The sequence below is a fragment of the Gymnoscopelus braueri genome (assembly GCF_963280865.1).
Source record: "Gymnoscopelus braueri genome assembly, chromosome: 7".
Lineage (NCBI taxonomy): Eukaryota > Metazoa > Chordata > Actinopteri > Myctophiformes > Myctophidae > Gymnoscopelus > Gymnoscopelus braueri.
The window spans coordinates 25,777,415-25,792,899 of record NC_137608.1 but is presented as its reverse complement, the minus strand read 5'-3'; the positions used below and the strand labels follow the sequence as shown (position 1 = coordinate 25,792,899).

Here is a 15,485-nt window from a genome sequence, read left to right as displayed (position 1 = left end):
ACTTTATTAACAGTTTGTAAAGACAAGCACAGGGAAGTACAGTTCAATACAAGGTCTGCTAAGAGAACCCAGGAAATCACTATGGCTTGTTTCCATTGGGGTATTTTGCACTCAATTCATCGAACAGCTTCGGTGTTTATCTGTCCATTTTTAACAAGGAGAGTATACAAAAGTGCATTTGGTTATCTCTGTTCAAATGGACATTTGGTTACATTTGTACACTCTCTGACTTAAAAAAAACCTTTCAGGATGTTAAAGTAAGAAAAGCAGACCAGATCAGGCCTGGCTTTATCACCCTCGTTGGTGCGAGAAGGACACCAGCGCTGTTATGTCTCCAGTGTATAGGTTTGTCATTAGAGCGACTCTCAAGCCCTGAATTATCAGACAATGGCTTTTCAATGGATCCCATTACCTCCGCCTATAGCTCGCCCTGTTCTACAGGGACCGCCCCTGCTAATTACGCACATTCGTTTCCAGCCAGCTGTAATTTCATTCACACTAATGAACCTTGCACACGGTTTGGGATAATGTATAGTTAATGTACAGCCAGGAGAAAGAATTAGCTGGCTCCTGGCTTATCGGATGACAGAGATTTATTGGATCTTGGTCCATAGGACAGTCCAGTGTGCAGCATGCAGGTCTCATCTCAAATTCCAAACCCAGGTGTTATTTATGGCAAGAAATGTAGCTAGCAAGCTTGCTTAGCCTATATACCATAGCTATATTGTATGTATTGATAAGCATAATGTTACCATAGGATGATATTTTATCAAATGTCTCAGGCATAAAGATGACTTGCGTCATGCCTATTCTTTAGTCTTGACAATAGTATTATCTTCTGAAATGTTTCTGCCCGTGGGTGGTAGCTATCGTGCATGCTAGCGGTTAGCTTCCGTGTATTATCTGCAACAAGAATCTTCCTCCAGCTACAATATTTGATAATAAATCCTATGAGCCTGAACTGTGCAAATCATAAATATTTATTTAATTTAGGTTCAATTTCATCTCTCCATTCCTTTTTTTCTGTACCAGCAGGCCAACCGGAGCATTTCTGTAAAACCTGCCCCGCCTGACAGGCCCAATCCAATAAAATTAGAATTCAGTTTGTAAGTGATAGTTAGAAAATTGCAAGTCATTCCTGATGTACCGCATGGCAACTGTATGGCAGCAGCCCAGTAGTTGACTGTCATTTCAGCCGCCAGCTGATGACAACTCCAATCACCCGCGGGCCGTCAGTGTGCACACACGCGTGCGCACACACGCACAACTGTGCTTGCAAACAGATACCCTCTATTGCTATGATTAATATGTAGATTTGCTGTCAGAATCTCAAGCGGAAGTAATGTCTTTGAAATTCAGACATTTTCTCAAACCATTCATTTGTGTGTATTTATCTGACAGTGACAGTACGTCTATGCATATTCTAGCAGTATGTGTTTTTGTGTGTGTGCATTGTGCATGTGTATGTGCATTGACATGTGTCTTGAAAACACCTGCAGAGAAAAAGGCCTTTGGACTGTCCGACGAGTTGAAGAGCAAATATGGCTGCCTCTGGAGCTCAGCTGTGTTATTCCAGTATCTCTCACACACACACACACACACACACACGCCCAAGCCTGGAGCGTGGTCTCCTGCAGAACTGCATTGATCTCTGTTTATAGTCTCTGTATGGGGGCTTCCTTATAGGACCACACACGCATGGACACCACATACACACACAATGACTGTATAGTTAGACGTAACCTCTGTGCAGTTTTTAAAAGGGTTTTGTTTTCCTTTGTAATATCATTAATTAGCCTAGTTCAAGGAGCCGCCGTGCAGAGAGTGCACTGCAGAATGGTGGGTGGGATATGGGACCCTTTGACGACCCACTGTACAGCCGGGTCTTTCTCTAGGCTTAGGCCAGATTTCCTTTCAGTAGGGCCTCTGAGTCAGGCAGTCTAAACAGATGGAATTCCAGTCCACCGGCGGTTCCCTGTGAAGATCTACCAGGCCTCCTCTGGCCAACAGAGGATTCCACTTGAAAACCTTAGCAGCCAGATCGCGCCAGAAGTGGCCCTTGTAGTTGCACAGGCGTTTTAGGGTTGGAGAGCTGGGATTTTAGGCACTGCTCCTCTTTGTCTGCAGTTCTTGGAAGTAATTTAATTGATGTTCAAAGCTTAAGGTGCACAACAGGAGCTGGGGAATGGGCCTCTCTCTGTACCTTACTGTCTCTTCATTGTCTCTCACTTCCACACTCTATTTGAAATTATTTTCTACGTTCAAATCTTTCTTTCTTTCTTTTTGCAAACACACAACCAAAAAACACACACACACACACACACACACACACACACACACACACACACACACACACACACACACACACACACACACACACACACACACACACACACACACACACACACACACACACACACACACACACACACACACACACACACACACACACACACACACACACACACACACACCCACCCACCCACTGCATGGTGCCGTATTAGATTTAGGTGACAGTCACTCATGAGCCAATTCAGCCAATAAACTTAATGACCTTCCCACTGCTGGGCCTGAATTTTCTCCATTGACTTGGAATCTTAATTTGATTGGGGAAATATATGTATGATGCTCAATCTAATTTACCCCAGTGGTTTTGCAACACTGAGCGCTTTTGTGCTTAGGCAAGCAAACCTCTCAGCCCCGGCCCCAATCCCCACTGACTGCCTTCATGTGGGAAGGGTAAGCTATGGCTAAATCCTATTTTATAGGGCCTATATAAAGACTACATTCTTCCGTCAGGGCACGTCTGCATGGGTGTATGTCAAAGGAGCTGTGGGTCTTACTCAAGGCCTTCCTCCTTGAAATAAGAGCAGGATTCTGGTATTTCTGGGGCCCCTGCTTGTTGAATAGACAGAAGGAGTGGTCCTTGCTGGTCAAGAGAGAGCTTGCTGGCTTATCGGCACTTAAATGATTTCAAAAAGAGAACGAGAGATAGAGAGAGGGGCTATTTGGGGGAGAATGCTTTGATGTGGGTCCCCTTAGGAGTATGGGTGGTCCATGGTCCTTTGTGGGGTTTTTAACATATACACAGTATACTCAAACACACTCACATACGCTCATTCTTGCTTGCTTTTTCATGCACTTTTTTTTTTTATCAGACTCCTTGCACAGAGCTTCAAGCCAAGTGTGATTTCACCCGGGCGGTCAGGAGGGGTTTCTAGGGCAACCTCACAGAGGCCTTGTTCTAAAAATGGCCGCCATGGTTCCTTTGAAAGCCTGCCCTGGCTTTTCCAACATGAACACAGAAACAGCCCTGAACACCACACTAGCAGAGGGGAGGGGGGCTATGAGGGCCGGAGAGGGGAATGCAGCCTCCCTAATAGCTAGCACATGAGACATTGAAGGTTTCATACCCACCTAACCAGTAGTCGTGTGTGTGTGTGTGTGTGTGTGTGTGTGTGTGTGTGTGTGTGTGTTTTGTTTTGTGTGTGTGTGTGTGTGTGTGTGTGTGTGTGTGTGTATATAAGATGAATGTTTATTGATCCCTAGAGGGGGTCATAATGACAGCAGCAACAACAGTGAGAACCAACAATGAAACACGGGAGAGGTGCACCAGGAGTGCGTGCAGTGAGGTAGCGTGCATGTGTGTGTCTAAACAGTAATATCCCTGTACTCAGCGCTTGGCTAAATTAAAAGGGCAGTTTTGGCGTGGGGGGCAGTTTTTGGTGCCCAGACGATTGGATGGAGAGAAGCGAAACTCATTACCTACCCATCTGTCAGAGAGAGAGAGAGAGGGAGCTGTGGGAATGTGGATGGAGAGAGAGAGGGAGGGAGGGAGGGAGAGAGAGAGAGATGAAACGAGCAGGGGAAGGTTGGAAGGAGAGAGTGTCCGTTAAACCCAGGGCAACTGTTTCACAATAGAACACGAATAACTCCTTTATCACCACTTAGTTTTTCATTCTCCACATGTTTTGAATCTACAAGAAATCCTAGTGTGTTAATTTTCCCTTTGGGAGAAAGAAAATATATTTGCAAAAGAGAATACAGCTGTTTTTACAGGCGTGTGTGTGTGTGTGTGTGTGTCGTTCAGAGGCTGATTTTTCCTTTGAGCTCCACATGTTTCTGATGTTCCCTTTTTCCCCTCCCTTCTCTGGACCATGGGCTAATCTTGACACACACACACACACACACACACACACACACACACACACACACACACACACACACACACACACACACACACACACACACACACACACACACACACACACACACACACACACACACACACACACACACACACACACACACACACACACACACACACACACACACACACACACGCGCACAAATGCATTGCATTCTGTATTAGGAACTATAAAAAGTCATTTGCAATCAGTAGGGAGTTTTTTACACAACTTAAAACGGTCTATTTTTAGCTCTGCTATAGTGGGGGCTCTAATGATGGCGATGTTGGCCAGCCTGTCGGCCCGTCAATCACTTTAAAAAAACTGTAATATCGCCGAATCTACTGGCTGGATTGCCATGAAATATGTTGTGCACATTCATGCTCCCCACAGGATGACCCCTTCAGATTTTGCTGACCTCATGGCCTTACTTCTTGTGCCACCATTACCATTAGGCCAGAATTTGGACCTGCACACGAAAGACCCAATGCCATGAAACTGCTGAGTGCAGAATGTCACCTGTGCACACAATATTTCCTATAATCTAATAGGCAGATTACATAATGAACGCAATACTGATTTGGTGTCCCCATGGGCTTCTAAGAATGGCAATGTCGGTCGATTTATATTTGGTCCTGGTGGGTGTAAGAAGCAGCACGGCCCTGAGGGGTCACTTGTAGTGCTTTTAGTTTCTTAGTCTTGTTTTTTCTGGACTTCTAATGGTAACGATTGGCGCTCGAGGTAGATAACATGGGGGAATATATAGTAATATAATATATTGCAATATATTGTTTGTGCAATATATACTTTCACCTTTTTATGACAGGTGAAGACTTTGAAATGATCAGGTATATAGTTTGAACTGAACAGTAAAACTAGGCCACGATCACTCAATTAATGGCTCTAGTGACCTAACATATGAGTAAACTAGTCCCACCCTTCCCTCTATAGTATTTCTGTCCCTGTGCAAAGGAGAAGCGGTCGACGCATGACACATGATGCCAACATAGCTGATCTACAATCTCGCAACGTGACACGTTGTGAGCTTGTTGATCTGCTATTTCCGTTTAATGTCCACACCCAGAATAGGGACGGTATGGTTCAAGTGGTAGGATCTCTTTCTTTACTAGTGTATTCCTTTTGCATTCTGCGTTATTTCTTTCTGCGCCCAGAACTATCTAGGAAAAAGAAAAGCTACTTTGACCTGCTCTCTGCTTTCAGAGGGCAACCGTCATCCCCCACTCCTATCTACTACTGTATATGCTATGAAATATGCAACTCTCAGCCCCCCACCCCTCTCTTTCCTAATGCAGAGGCACAGAGAAGGCTTTGATATTCGTGTTAATACATGCTCGATATCACAGCGCACCATGTGCTCAACCCTTTGATACATTTATTTAGAGATGTATGTCTTTGCTGCTATGCATGCATTTTCCAGACCTCTCCTGAGCACATAAATGCATTCATAACCCGCTCTCTGTCTTTCTTAACCACTCCCCGTTATTAATAAATGCATGATCTCATGCTGTGCCTCCGTGCATGTGTGTATGTGTCTCCTACATATGCTCATCATCAGTGGGTGTATTAGGGCCACTGCTGGGGACCCCGCCCCACTCATGAATATTCATCGGCGCATAATGACCGTCCGCCGCCTCTGGAAAGAGCCGTCAGGAGAAGATCAAACGTTATATTCAAATGAAAGGCTATATTATTGATAATCACGTACACAGACTAATAACCATACTCTCTAGCCTCGATACTTCTCTTCCCCCGATTCTTCTTAATGTTGCACTTTTGGAGTCGATTGCTGATGCAAGATGCTGGGTCTAGAATATGTCTGGCAGGCTCATGCAATATCACTCAGGGTGAAGCCTAATTTATGCTTCATAGTTTAAGTGTTTTATGACATGTTGAGAAAAATGATGTCCTTTCAACTGAAAAAAAAAAAGATTAAATTAGACTTAATAGCAGAGAGTCTGTGGCCGTTCTTGACGTTGCTCTCATGACAGGAGAACATGGGGCCTTTTGGCTGGTGACCATGGCTAACTACGCATGTCTTGACTTTCACATGATTGGTGTGCTTGAACTTAAATTCACTCTTGGAGAGATGGCTTCAAATTATGTCATTTACTGAAGGTCAGATTCAATGAGTTCATCGAATCATCTATTTGTCATTTTTAGTCCGTACTCAGTAGATATCTTGGCTGTATAATAATATACAAAGGATATACTTACTGTATATTCCTGCCATCTTTCTTGTAATGTTATTTTGTCCTCCCTCTGACGATGAGATAAGATATACTTTATTAATCCCCGGGAAGGGAAATTGAGGCGTTGCAGCAGCATAATGTGACAAAATAAAGAATCTACCAGACAAACAGAAACACATCAGACAGACACAGATGGACATAATCACACAAGACCTGGGCCGACACAGGACCATATGCATTAGTTCTTATGCATTATACAGTCTGATGGCAGTTGGCATGAAAGAGAGTCTGTACTCTCTTTTTGTGTATATTTGATGATTAAGATCAATGCACATCCGTCATGCATAAATAAAACATCATCGAGGACAACACAGTAAAGTTTCAGAAATGTGTTTCCATGCATTTTCTTCTGTGTAAACTTGAGCTACTGTACATGATCATTGCATTCTTTCCCTCTCTCTTACCTCTCCTTTCTCTGTCCATCTCTGTCGCTTTCTCTTAGCCCATTCAATCCGGGGACGCATCTCTGTCATTTTAGATTTCTTTGGCTATTCAAAAAAGGAAGCCGTTTAATCACTGAGTGCCGCGATATGAGCTTGTATATCTGCTAATTTCTTTTTTATCGTGAAAATGTGTGCATATCTTTGAATATATATATTTTTTAAGCGAACATTTGTAAATCTTTGCTTCTGGGGGGTCCCTGGAACATTTTATTTGTTTATTTTTTTGTTTATTTTTAACAAATATTCGCTTTAAAATATATATATATTTAAAGATTAGCTTTTTTTTTTAAATAGCCAAAGAAATCTAAAATGACAGAGATGCGTTCCCGGTCTTAAAGGGTTAATTAAATCCAATTTGCTTCATTGGCATGAAATATTTCAGTATTTGTTTCCAAAAGCATTTAAAAAGCAACAATATCGACAGTAAAAGATCATTCAAAAGGAAGCCGTTTAATCAAATTTCCCTCTCTTTCTCCCCGGCAATGTCTAGGCTTCCACCTGAGTGGCACGGTGACAGACCCGGCCACGCCCTCGTCGCCGGAGCTCGTGTGCAGTGTCAGCGTCAGCTTCGACCGCTGCAAAATCACCGCCGTCACGTGCACGTGCGGCAACAAGGACATCTTCTACTGCGCCCACGTGGTGGCGCTGTCGCTGTACCGCGTGCGGAAGCCGGAGCAGGTCAAGCTGCACCTGCCCATCTCAGAGACCCTGTTTCAGATGAGCAGGGACCAGCTGCAGAAGTTCGTCCAGTACCTCATATCGGTCCACCACACGGAGGTGTTGCCCACCGCACAGAAGCTGGCCGACGAGATCCTGTCGCAGAACTCCGAGATCAACCAGGTCCACGGTGAGTCAGGGGAGCCGACGCGGTCCGGGGGTGTGTTGCGTGCGTGCGTGCTTGCGTGTGTGTGTGCGCGCAGTGGTGGAAAAAAGTACACTCTGTTACAAGTAAAAGTCAGGTAATCCAAATTTACTTGAGTAAAAGTACAAAAGTATTCGCATCAAAATATACTTAAAAATACCAAAAGTTAAAAGTACTCATCATGCAGAATGCCTCGTTTCACAAGTTTACATATGTCTGAAATGTATTCAAATCTTTCGAAAATAGCAGATCTACAAGCTCACGATGCGTCGCATCGCAGCATGTTGTGAGCTTGTAGATCGGCTACTTTCAAATAGCCAAAGTTTAAATAAGCCTGAAGTGGTTAATGTATGTTTTGTAATAATAATCAAAATTACGAAGTGACTAGCAACTAAAGTTTTCAAATAATTGTAGTGCAGTAAAAGTACAATATTTGTCTCTGAGATGTAGTGGAGTAGAAGTAAAAGTATTGAAAATTGGAAATACTCCAGTAAAGTAAAAGAACATGTACTTAGTTACTTTCCACGACTGTCTGTGCATGCATTTGTGCACTCATGTGATCTTCTGTCTGAGACTGTGTACTCGTGTCCATGTGATTGTGTGTATGGGAAGAAAAAAAAAAAGTGACCTGTGTTTGTATATATGCAAGCATATTTATGTTTATCAATACTTTTGAGCCTGCCTGCGTGTGCGTGCGTGCGTCCGCGCAAGCGGTATGTCTGTGCGTGCGTGCATGTATCGACTGTGTAATAAAGGTAGAGTCTAGCAGGATCAATGCTCCTCATTAGAGATCCAGGCAGTAAAGGAGAGACCGTATGCCTCTAATCAACACTATAGACCTGTTATTTACCTCTGAGAGGGAGAGAGAGAGAGGCAGACAGAAATAGACAGACAAGAGCAGGAAAGGGAAGTAAAGAAAGGCACACATATCTACGCTGGATCTTTTCACCTGAGAGAGAGAGAGAGGTAGAAAGAGAGATGGGCGGGTAAGAGACATAACAGAGATGCATGAGGATCAAACAGAATAAGAGATTTAAATAGGACATAGGAGGAGGAGGAGGTGTGGAAAAGCAAACATCTATCCATCTCTCATCGTTTAGCAGTGGTGTAAAGTAACTAAGTACATATACTTAAGTACTGTACTTAAGTACAAATTCTAGGTATTTTTACTTTACCAGAGTATTTCCAATTGTCTATACTTTTACTTCTACTCCACCACATCTCAGAGGCAAATATTGTACTTTTACTCCACTACAATTATTTGAAAACTTTAGTTACTTTGCAGATATAAATATATTACATTATAAAACATACATTAACCACTTTAGCCCTATTTTATACCTAGGCTATTTGAAAATAGCTGATCTACAAGCTCACAACGCGCCGCATCGCGATGCGTTGTGAGCTTGTAGATCTGCTATTTTTAAACATTTTGGTACTTTTACTTTTGGTACTTTAGGTACATTTTGATACCAATACTTTTGTATTTTTACTCAAGTACATTTTTAATTCTTTACTTTTACTTGTAACAGAGTGCTTCTACATTGCAGTATTGATACTTTTACTTAAGTAAAACATGTAAGCACTTTTCCCACCACTGTGGTTTAGTCTCTCCTCTGAGGAGGGGATAGAGATTGAGAAATGGACGTCATGTTAGGGATAGACATGGCTGAATGGGTAGAGCGGCTGTTTGGGAATCAGAAGGTCCCCAGTTCTCACCCTGGACTGTGTCCCAAGTGTCCCTGAACAACACACTTAACCCCTAACTGCTCAAATACTGTAGCGCCCACTGCTCCTAATAGTCAGTGGTGGAAAAAGTACTTGAATGTTTTACTTACATTAAGGAAAAGTATCAATGCTGCAGTGTAGAAATACTCTGTGACAAGTAAAAGTCCGGAATTCAAAATGTACTTGAGTAAAAGTACAAAAGTATTGGCACCAAAATGTACTTAAAGTACCTAAAGTAGAAAGTACTCATTATGCAGAATGTCCCATTTCACAAGTTTTCTAGAGTATATAAAATGTACGAAAATCCTTGGAAAATAGCAGATCTACAAGCTCACAACGCGTCGCAGTGCGACGCGTTGTGAGCTTGTAGATCGGCTATTTTCAAATAGCCAAAGTTTAAGGGCTGAAGTTGTGTGTATGTTTTGTAAGCTAAATCTACAAAGTAACTAGTAACTAAAGTGGTCAAATAATAGTAACATTTGCCTTGCATTGAGATGTAGTGGAGTAGAAGTAAAAGTATTGGAAATTGGAAATACTCGAGTTAGTTACAAATATCTCAAAATTGTACTTAAGTACAGTACTTGAGTACATGTACTTAGTTACTTTCCTTTGCTAATAGTTGGGATGGGTAATTGGACAAATTTCACGCATGTGCAAATTGACAGTGATAAAGAAATACCCCAAAGGAGTGGGGACTAAATTATTATTATTATTACACATTATACTCAAATACATTGGCATTGAACATGTCCAGCTGCCACTTAGAGGCGGTGATATGTTTACTTTATACACACCATTATATGACCAAATATAAATCTGGGTTCACTGTCTGGAACACCACCCACTGTCGCCAAGGGCCTTAATTTGACATTCAAGCCTTCTCTTAAACTCATCATCTTCTTCAGTTTGATCCTGTGTGTTGTACTGTACATTCATGTTTGTGTTAGTGTGTGTTGAGAGTTTTTCTAATAATTAGTCACTGACTGTGTTCCATTATACTGGATTACATATGATAGGAAGGAATGTGACTGATAGAAGTCTAATGTCTAACAAATGTGTTTGTGGATGGATGTATTTGGGGATTTCACTGGTATCTTGGTATGTTTTCACGTATCATGTAAACCAGACAACTATTCCACAATCTCTGAATGCTATATGGAGTCTGGAACTACAACTCCCCGAAATCCAAGGCAGGAAGCTGTCATCTGTTCGTCATTTCCGTTCAATATATCAAAAAATATCTTTACACTTTATTTTAGAATTTCCATTTCTAATAAGCAGCAAGCTATATATGCTTTGATTTTTTTATTTATGTATATGTGCATTATAGCAGCGTGCACGCTCTTATCTTTCTCCTATCTGTTCAGCACCTGCACCAGGGTTCACAGTCAAATATAGTGTTAATTCACCTCTGAAAAGTGTACACATACGAGTCCATATTTTTACACATTCAGAGCCAAGTTAACACTCTGCGGTTCTGCTGGACGTGCATTAAAAAGACTGAGAGGAAAGAATACACAAGAGAAACACGCAGGAGAGAAAGGAGAACGAGAGAAAAGACATTCCTATCTTGTTATCAACAAATGTGCCACTGTTTGTACCTCAGAGAAGAGAGAGAGAGAGAGATAGGAGGAATGGAGAGAGGATAAGAGATGGAGAGAAAGAGACAAGTGGGGATTTTGAGAGAAGGAAAGAGAATGATGTGGTGATCGAAGGAACAAGGAAAAATGAGGAAGTTGATAGAATGGAAGAAAGAGTGAGAGTGCACAGTGAGATCCTCAGTGTTAATTTAACTCAGAAGAGAGTGTACTCTTATGGATTCCTTTTGGTTCCATTTGTACAGCGTTCGGAGCTGAATTACACTGAGGATTTCACTGTGTGGAGCAGCAAACCAGTGGAAAGAGAGAGGGAGAGAGAGACGCATCTCCTCTTATCAGTTCAGTTGGTCTGTTTTTGTTTGATAGCCTATTGATCTGTAGCTCTTTCATCAATAATTCTATAAATGACCAAAGCATGTCATCAGGTTTAAAGCTTCTGCGCACATGCACGCTCACTCTCTCACACACACACCGTGTGCCCACTCGTCTGTTTGTTTGTTTGTATGGAATAACAATGTTTATTTTTAGTGTCCCAAAGTGCTTTACCTTTTATTACACAGTAAAGTCCTCCGTGATGACTTTACTGTGTAGTTTTAATAGAAGAGTTATGAGGTTTGAGCTAAAAATACATGTGTGCGTGCGTTTGTGTTTTAGGGGCCCCGGACCCCACGGCTGGAGCCAGTGTGGACGATGAGAACTGCTGGCACCTGGACGAGGAGCAGGTCCAGGAGCAGGTCAAACTGTTCCTGTCCCAGGGAGGGTACCACGGCTCGGGCAAGCAGCTCAACCTGCTCTTCAGCAAGGTGTGGTGCACCTACAGTTTACCTGTAGCCTCTCTGTTATTCATTATTCTGAATTTCTCTGTTATTCGTAAGTCTGATTTGAGTAAAATAGAGAAATAAGGCAGTAGACCTATTGAAACATTATGGAGATAAGTTGTGTGTAAATAAGGAATTTTAGAGACGTTTTGGACCACTTTTGTCATATTGACAGCTATAATTTCCACATGTGAAACATATCGGTGTACGATGCACAAACTAATCCATATTGTTTTTGTCTGTGCCACTGTGGCAGTATTTATTTATTTAGTTCCATCTATCCCTGCCTTCTTTGTCTCTCTCACACACACACACGTTTAACCTTAAGTCCAATGTTATACTTATTTATACTTAGTCATGCAATGGTTTATAACCGATCTACAAGCTTCTACAAGCTTGTAGTTCTGGTATATTTGCTATTGTTGCAAACTTTGCACCATTTTTGAAGATTTCGGAAAAATTTTGAAACTAATGTCATGCCCAAAATAGGGACGCCAGCCTGAACATGGGTAAGGTTGTAGCTTTTAGCCAAAGCTAACTGAAGAAGAGCGGGAGGATGGAGGGTAAACAGGAGGCAGGCAATGACAGAGAGAGAGAGGGAGACATTGTACAGTATGCCAGGGCATTGCCCATTAAACAGGCACTCTGTGGTTCTTTTAGTTGTATGGAGTTACAGGGGGAGAGGCAGATCTGCGTTAATGCATTGTGCACCATATAAAGATTGTTACCCAAAAGCCATTATCATCTACCCTCCCTGGCTTTCGCAATGTCTCACAGCAATATGCTGTTTAATCTCTATTACACACACACACACACACTGCTTATATCTGCCTGTCCACGTGTCTGTAATTATGTGTCTCTGTTAAATGGTATCATTCTCCTTGCCAAGGTGAAATGTGTGTGTGTGTGTGTGTGTGTGTGTGTGTGTGTGTGTGTGTGTGTGTGTGTGTGTGTGTGTGTGTGTGTGTGTGTGTGTGTGTGTGTGTGTGTGTGTGTGTGTGTGTGTGTGTGTGTGTGTGTGTGTGTGTGTGTGTGTGTGTGTGTGTGCGTGTCCTTGTGACAGCTAACGTGTTTTTGGGTGTCTAATCCTGTCACAGTGTGTTCTTACTGTTCTCTCTTGTATACAAGATGGTATGTGTGGTCCTGTACTGTATACACTGTGCATTCACTGTATTTATAGACCCTTATGTCTGTATGTGCCTAAAACATTCATGTCTGTACAGGTGTATATATGATGCATGCATCTAACAACCACCACGTCTCTGTCTGTCTCTCTCTCTCTCTCTCTCTCTCTCTCTCTCTCTCTCTCTCTGCTTCTGTAGGTGAGGGAGATGTTAAAGATGCGTGACTCCAACGGAGCGAGGATGTTAACACTGATCACAGAGCAGTTCATGGCGGACCCTCGCCTGGCACTGTGGAGACAGCAAGGCACCACCATGACCGACAAGTACAGACAGCTCTGGGACGAGCTTGGTAAGGAAAAGAAACACGCCGCACATGCTGTCTTATGCTCAGCCGCACATGCACTCACAGCTGCATGTTGTGCACGCGCGCAGGGGGACGTGCGCTTTCGCATGCTCGGGCGTGTGCGGGCAGAAACACTCTTGTGTGTGGCCTTTGCACACACACGCACTACATTTTACTCACCTTGCTGGCTTTGTACGTGCAGGGGTTAGGACACAGCCCTGTCCCACTTACTAAGAGCGTTGTGTTTCAACATAGCACAGTGCCTCATAAAGAGCCCAGTTAACACCACCTATGTAAAGGTCTTCCAAGTCAGGGGGATTTTTATTGTGAAACCGATATCCACTTCCACACCACACATATTTACGTTGTTTTTCTTGAACGTGCATGTACCGCCAGTTCTTTTCAGTGTCTGAAATGTTGCCAATTTGAGAGTATTTTAAATGTATACTACTGACTAGCATCTCGCAAAGAGCTGTGTTATGAGTGTTCTCATAACCTGGAGGGAATGGTCGTGCGTTTCCAAGTGACATCATTCACATCAGAGACAGTAGGGGATCTTTGGTTCCCATAACCTGGACGGACCCTTTGTGTGTTTCCAAAGCGACATCATTCATAACTCAGAGGCACATGTCGGCTGTTCAGATCCCATAAGCCGGAGGGATGGTGGCTTTGTAAATGGAAAGTTGGTTGTCAAGCAGCTCCTCTGGAGATACAGACACTGATGGGCCATAAGTAATTGCTGAATAGGATCTTTTTGGGATACTTTTATGCTATGTTGAGGGGAAATCCTGCTCAATAATATACATTTAAGCTCAAACAACTAGCAATATTATGTTAAATACTCTATATCAAGAAAAGTATTATGTCATGTAAAAGTGCCATGAGTACACCCCTAATTGTGTCAGTTTGAAATAATATTATTATGGGGCTTGCCACCTGGGAGCCCAAATATCAGGGGGTCCATGAGTTCTGACTGTGCCTCTGCTTCAAGCACTACGTATCGTTTAGCCGTCACCAGGGGTGTAGTGGAGGTGGGGCGCGGTGGAGCGCCGCTCCACTAGTTCAGAGCCTTTGACTAGTTGTTTGAGCTGCACGCGCGCCCGTGAGAGTGCGTCTACCTCGCGTATCGATCAAAAACCACAATTCACACCTCTTACCAATGCTCACAGAAGCTGCAGAGTGTCAACAGCGTGAATTAACATAGGAATGACCCTGGCTGGATGCATGTCAATGGGCCCTTGTGTTAAGTACTGTAGGTGTAACCATAGCTACTGTCAGGTGTTCTGAAGCAGTCCAAAGAGAACGTTTGAGTAATGGATTCATTCATGAATTAAATTACAGAGGTGACTTCTGCAAGGTAAATATATATGACACTAAAGTGTCCCTATTATGCAAGTAAATAGAATAACATTCAATATATATTGTGGGTTAATAAATAGGCCTACATATTGAAGAGGTCATTTCAATCGGCGATCGCTCACGTGCGTGTGTGGACGCGACGTAGTGCTCCACTAGTTAAAAAAGCCACAGTACACCACTGGCCGTCACAGCGCAGTTCAGCTCACCATTAGCTTGTTTTTCTGTAGCCTATAGTCCTATACACAAACCTACATAGACATGCTCCGACACACGTGTCACCGCAGTAACTGCTGTGTTCTCTCCAGGCTTTGGTTGGTTTCCACTCATTGTTGTCATTGGTCATTGTTGTCGTAATGTCGTTGTGGATGATGGCGATGTTTATTTTTTCCCATTTATCTTCTCCCCCTCTTTAGTCGTGTACTGTTCTTTCCCCCTCTTTAGTCGTGTACTGTTCTTTCCCCCTCTTTAGTCGTGTACTGTTCTTTCCCCCTCTTTAGTCGTGTACTGTTCGTTCCTCCTCTTTAGTCGTGTACTGTTCTTTCCCCTCTTTAGTCGTGTACTGTTCTTTCCCCTCTTTAGTCGTGTACTGTTCTTTCCCCCTCTTTAGTCGTGTACTGTTCTTTCCCCCTCTTTAGTCGTGTACTGTTCGTTCCCCCTCTTTAGTCGTGTACTGTTCTTTCCCCCTCTTTAGTCGTGTACTGTTCGTTCCCCCTCTTTAGTCGTGTACTGTTCGTTCCCCCTCTTTAGTCGTGT

The 15,485-nt window shown here is 42.9% G+C and overlaps 1 protein-coding gene across 2 annotated transcripts in view; it reads left to right on the top strand.

Annotated features, from left to right (window-relative positions):
• The window catches only part of LOC308089565 (zinc finger SWIM domain-containing protein 6-like), a 60,699-nt gene that overhangs the window by 20,213 nt on the left and 25,001 nt on the right, over positions 1–15,485 (top strand). For both annotated transcript variants that reach the window (XM_080434361.1, XM_080434360.1), the window contains exons 2-4: positions 7,391–7,747; positions 11,743–11,891; positions 13,229–13,379. In XM_080434361.1, the coding sequence (XP_080290487.1) occupies positions 7,391–7,747; positions 11,743–11,891; positions 13,229–13,379 (657 nt within the window). The remainder of the gene's footprint in view (positions 1–7,390; positions 7,748–11,742; positions 11,892–13,228; positions 13,380–15,485) is intronic.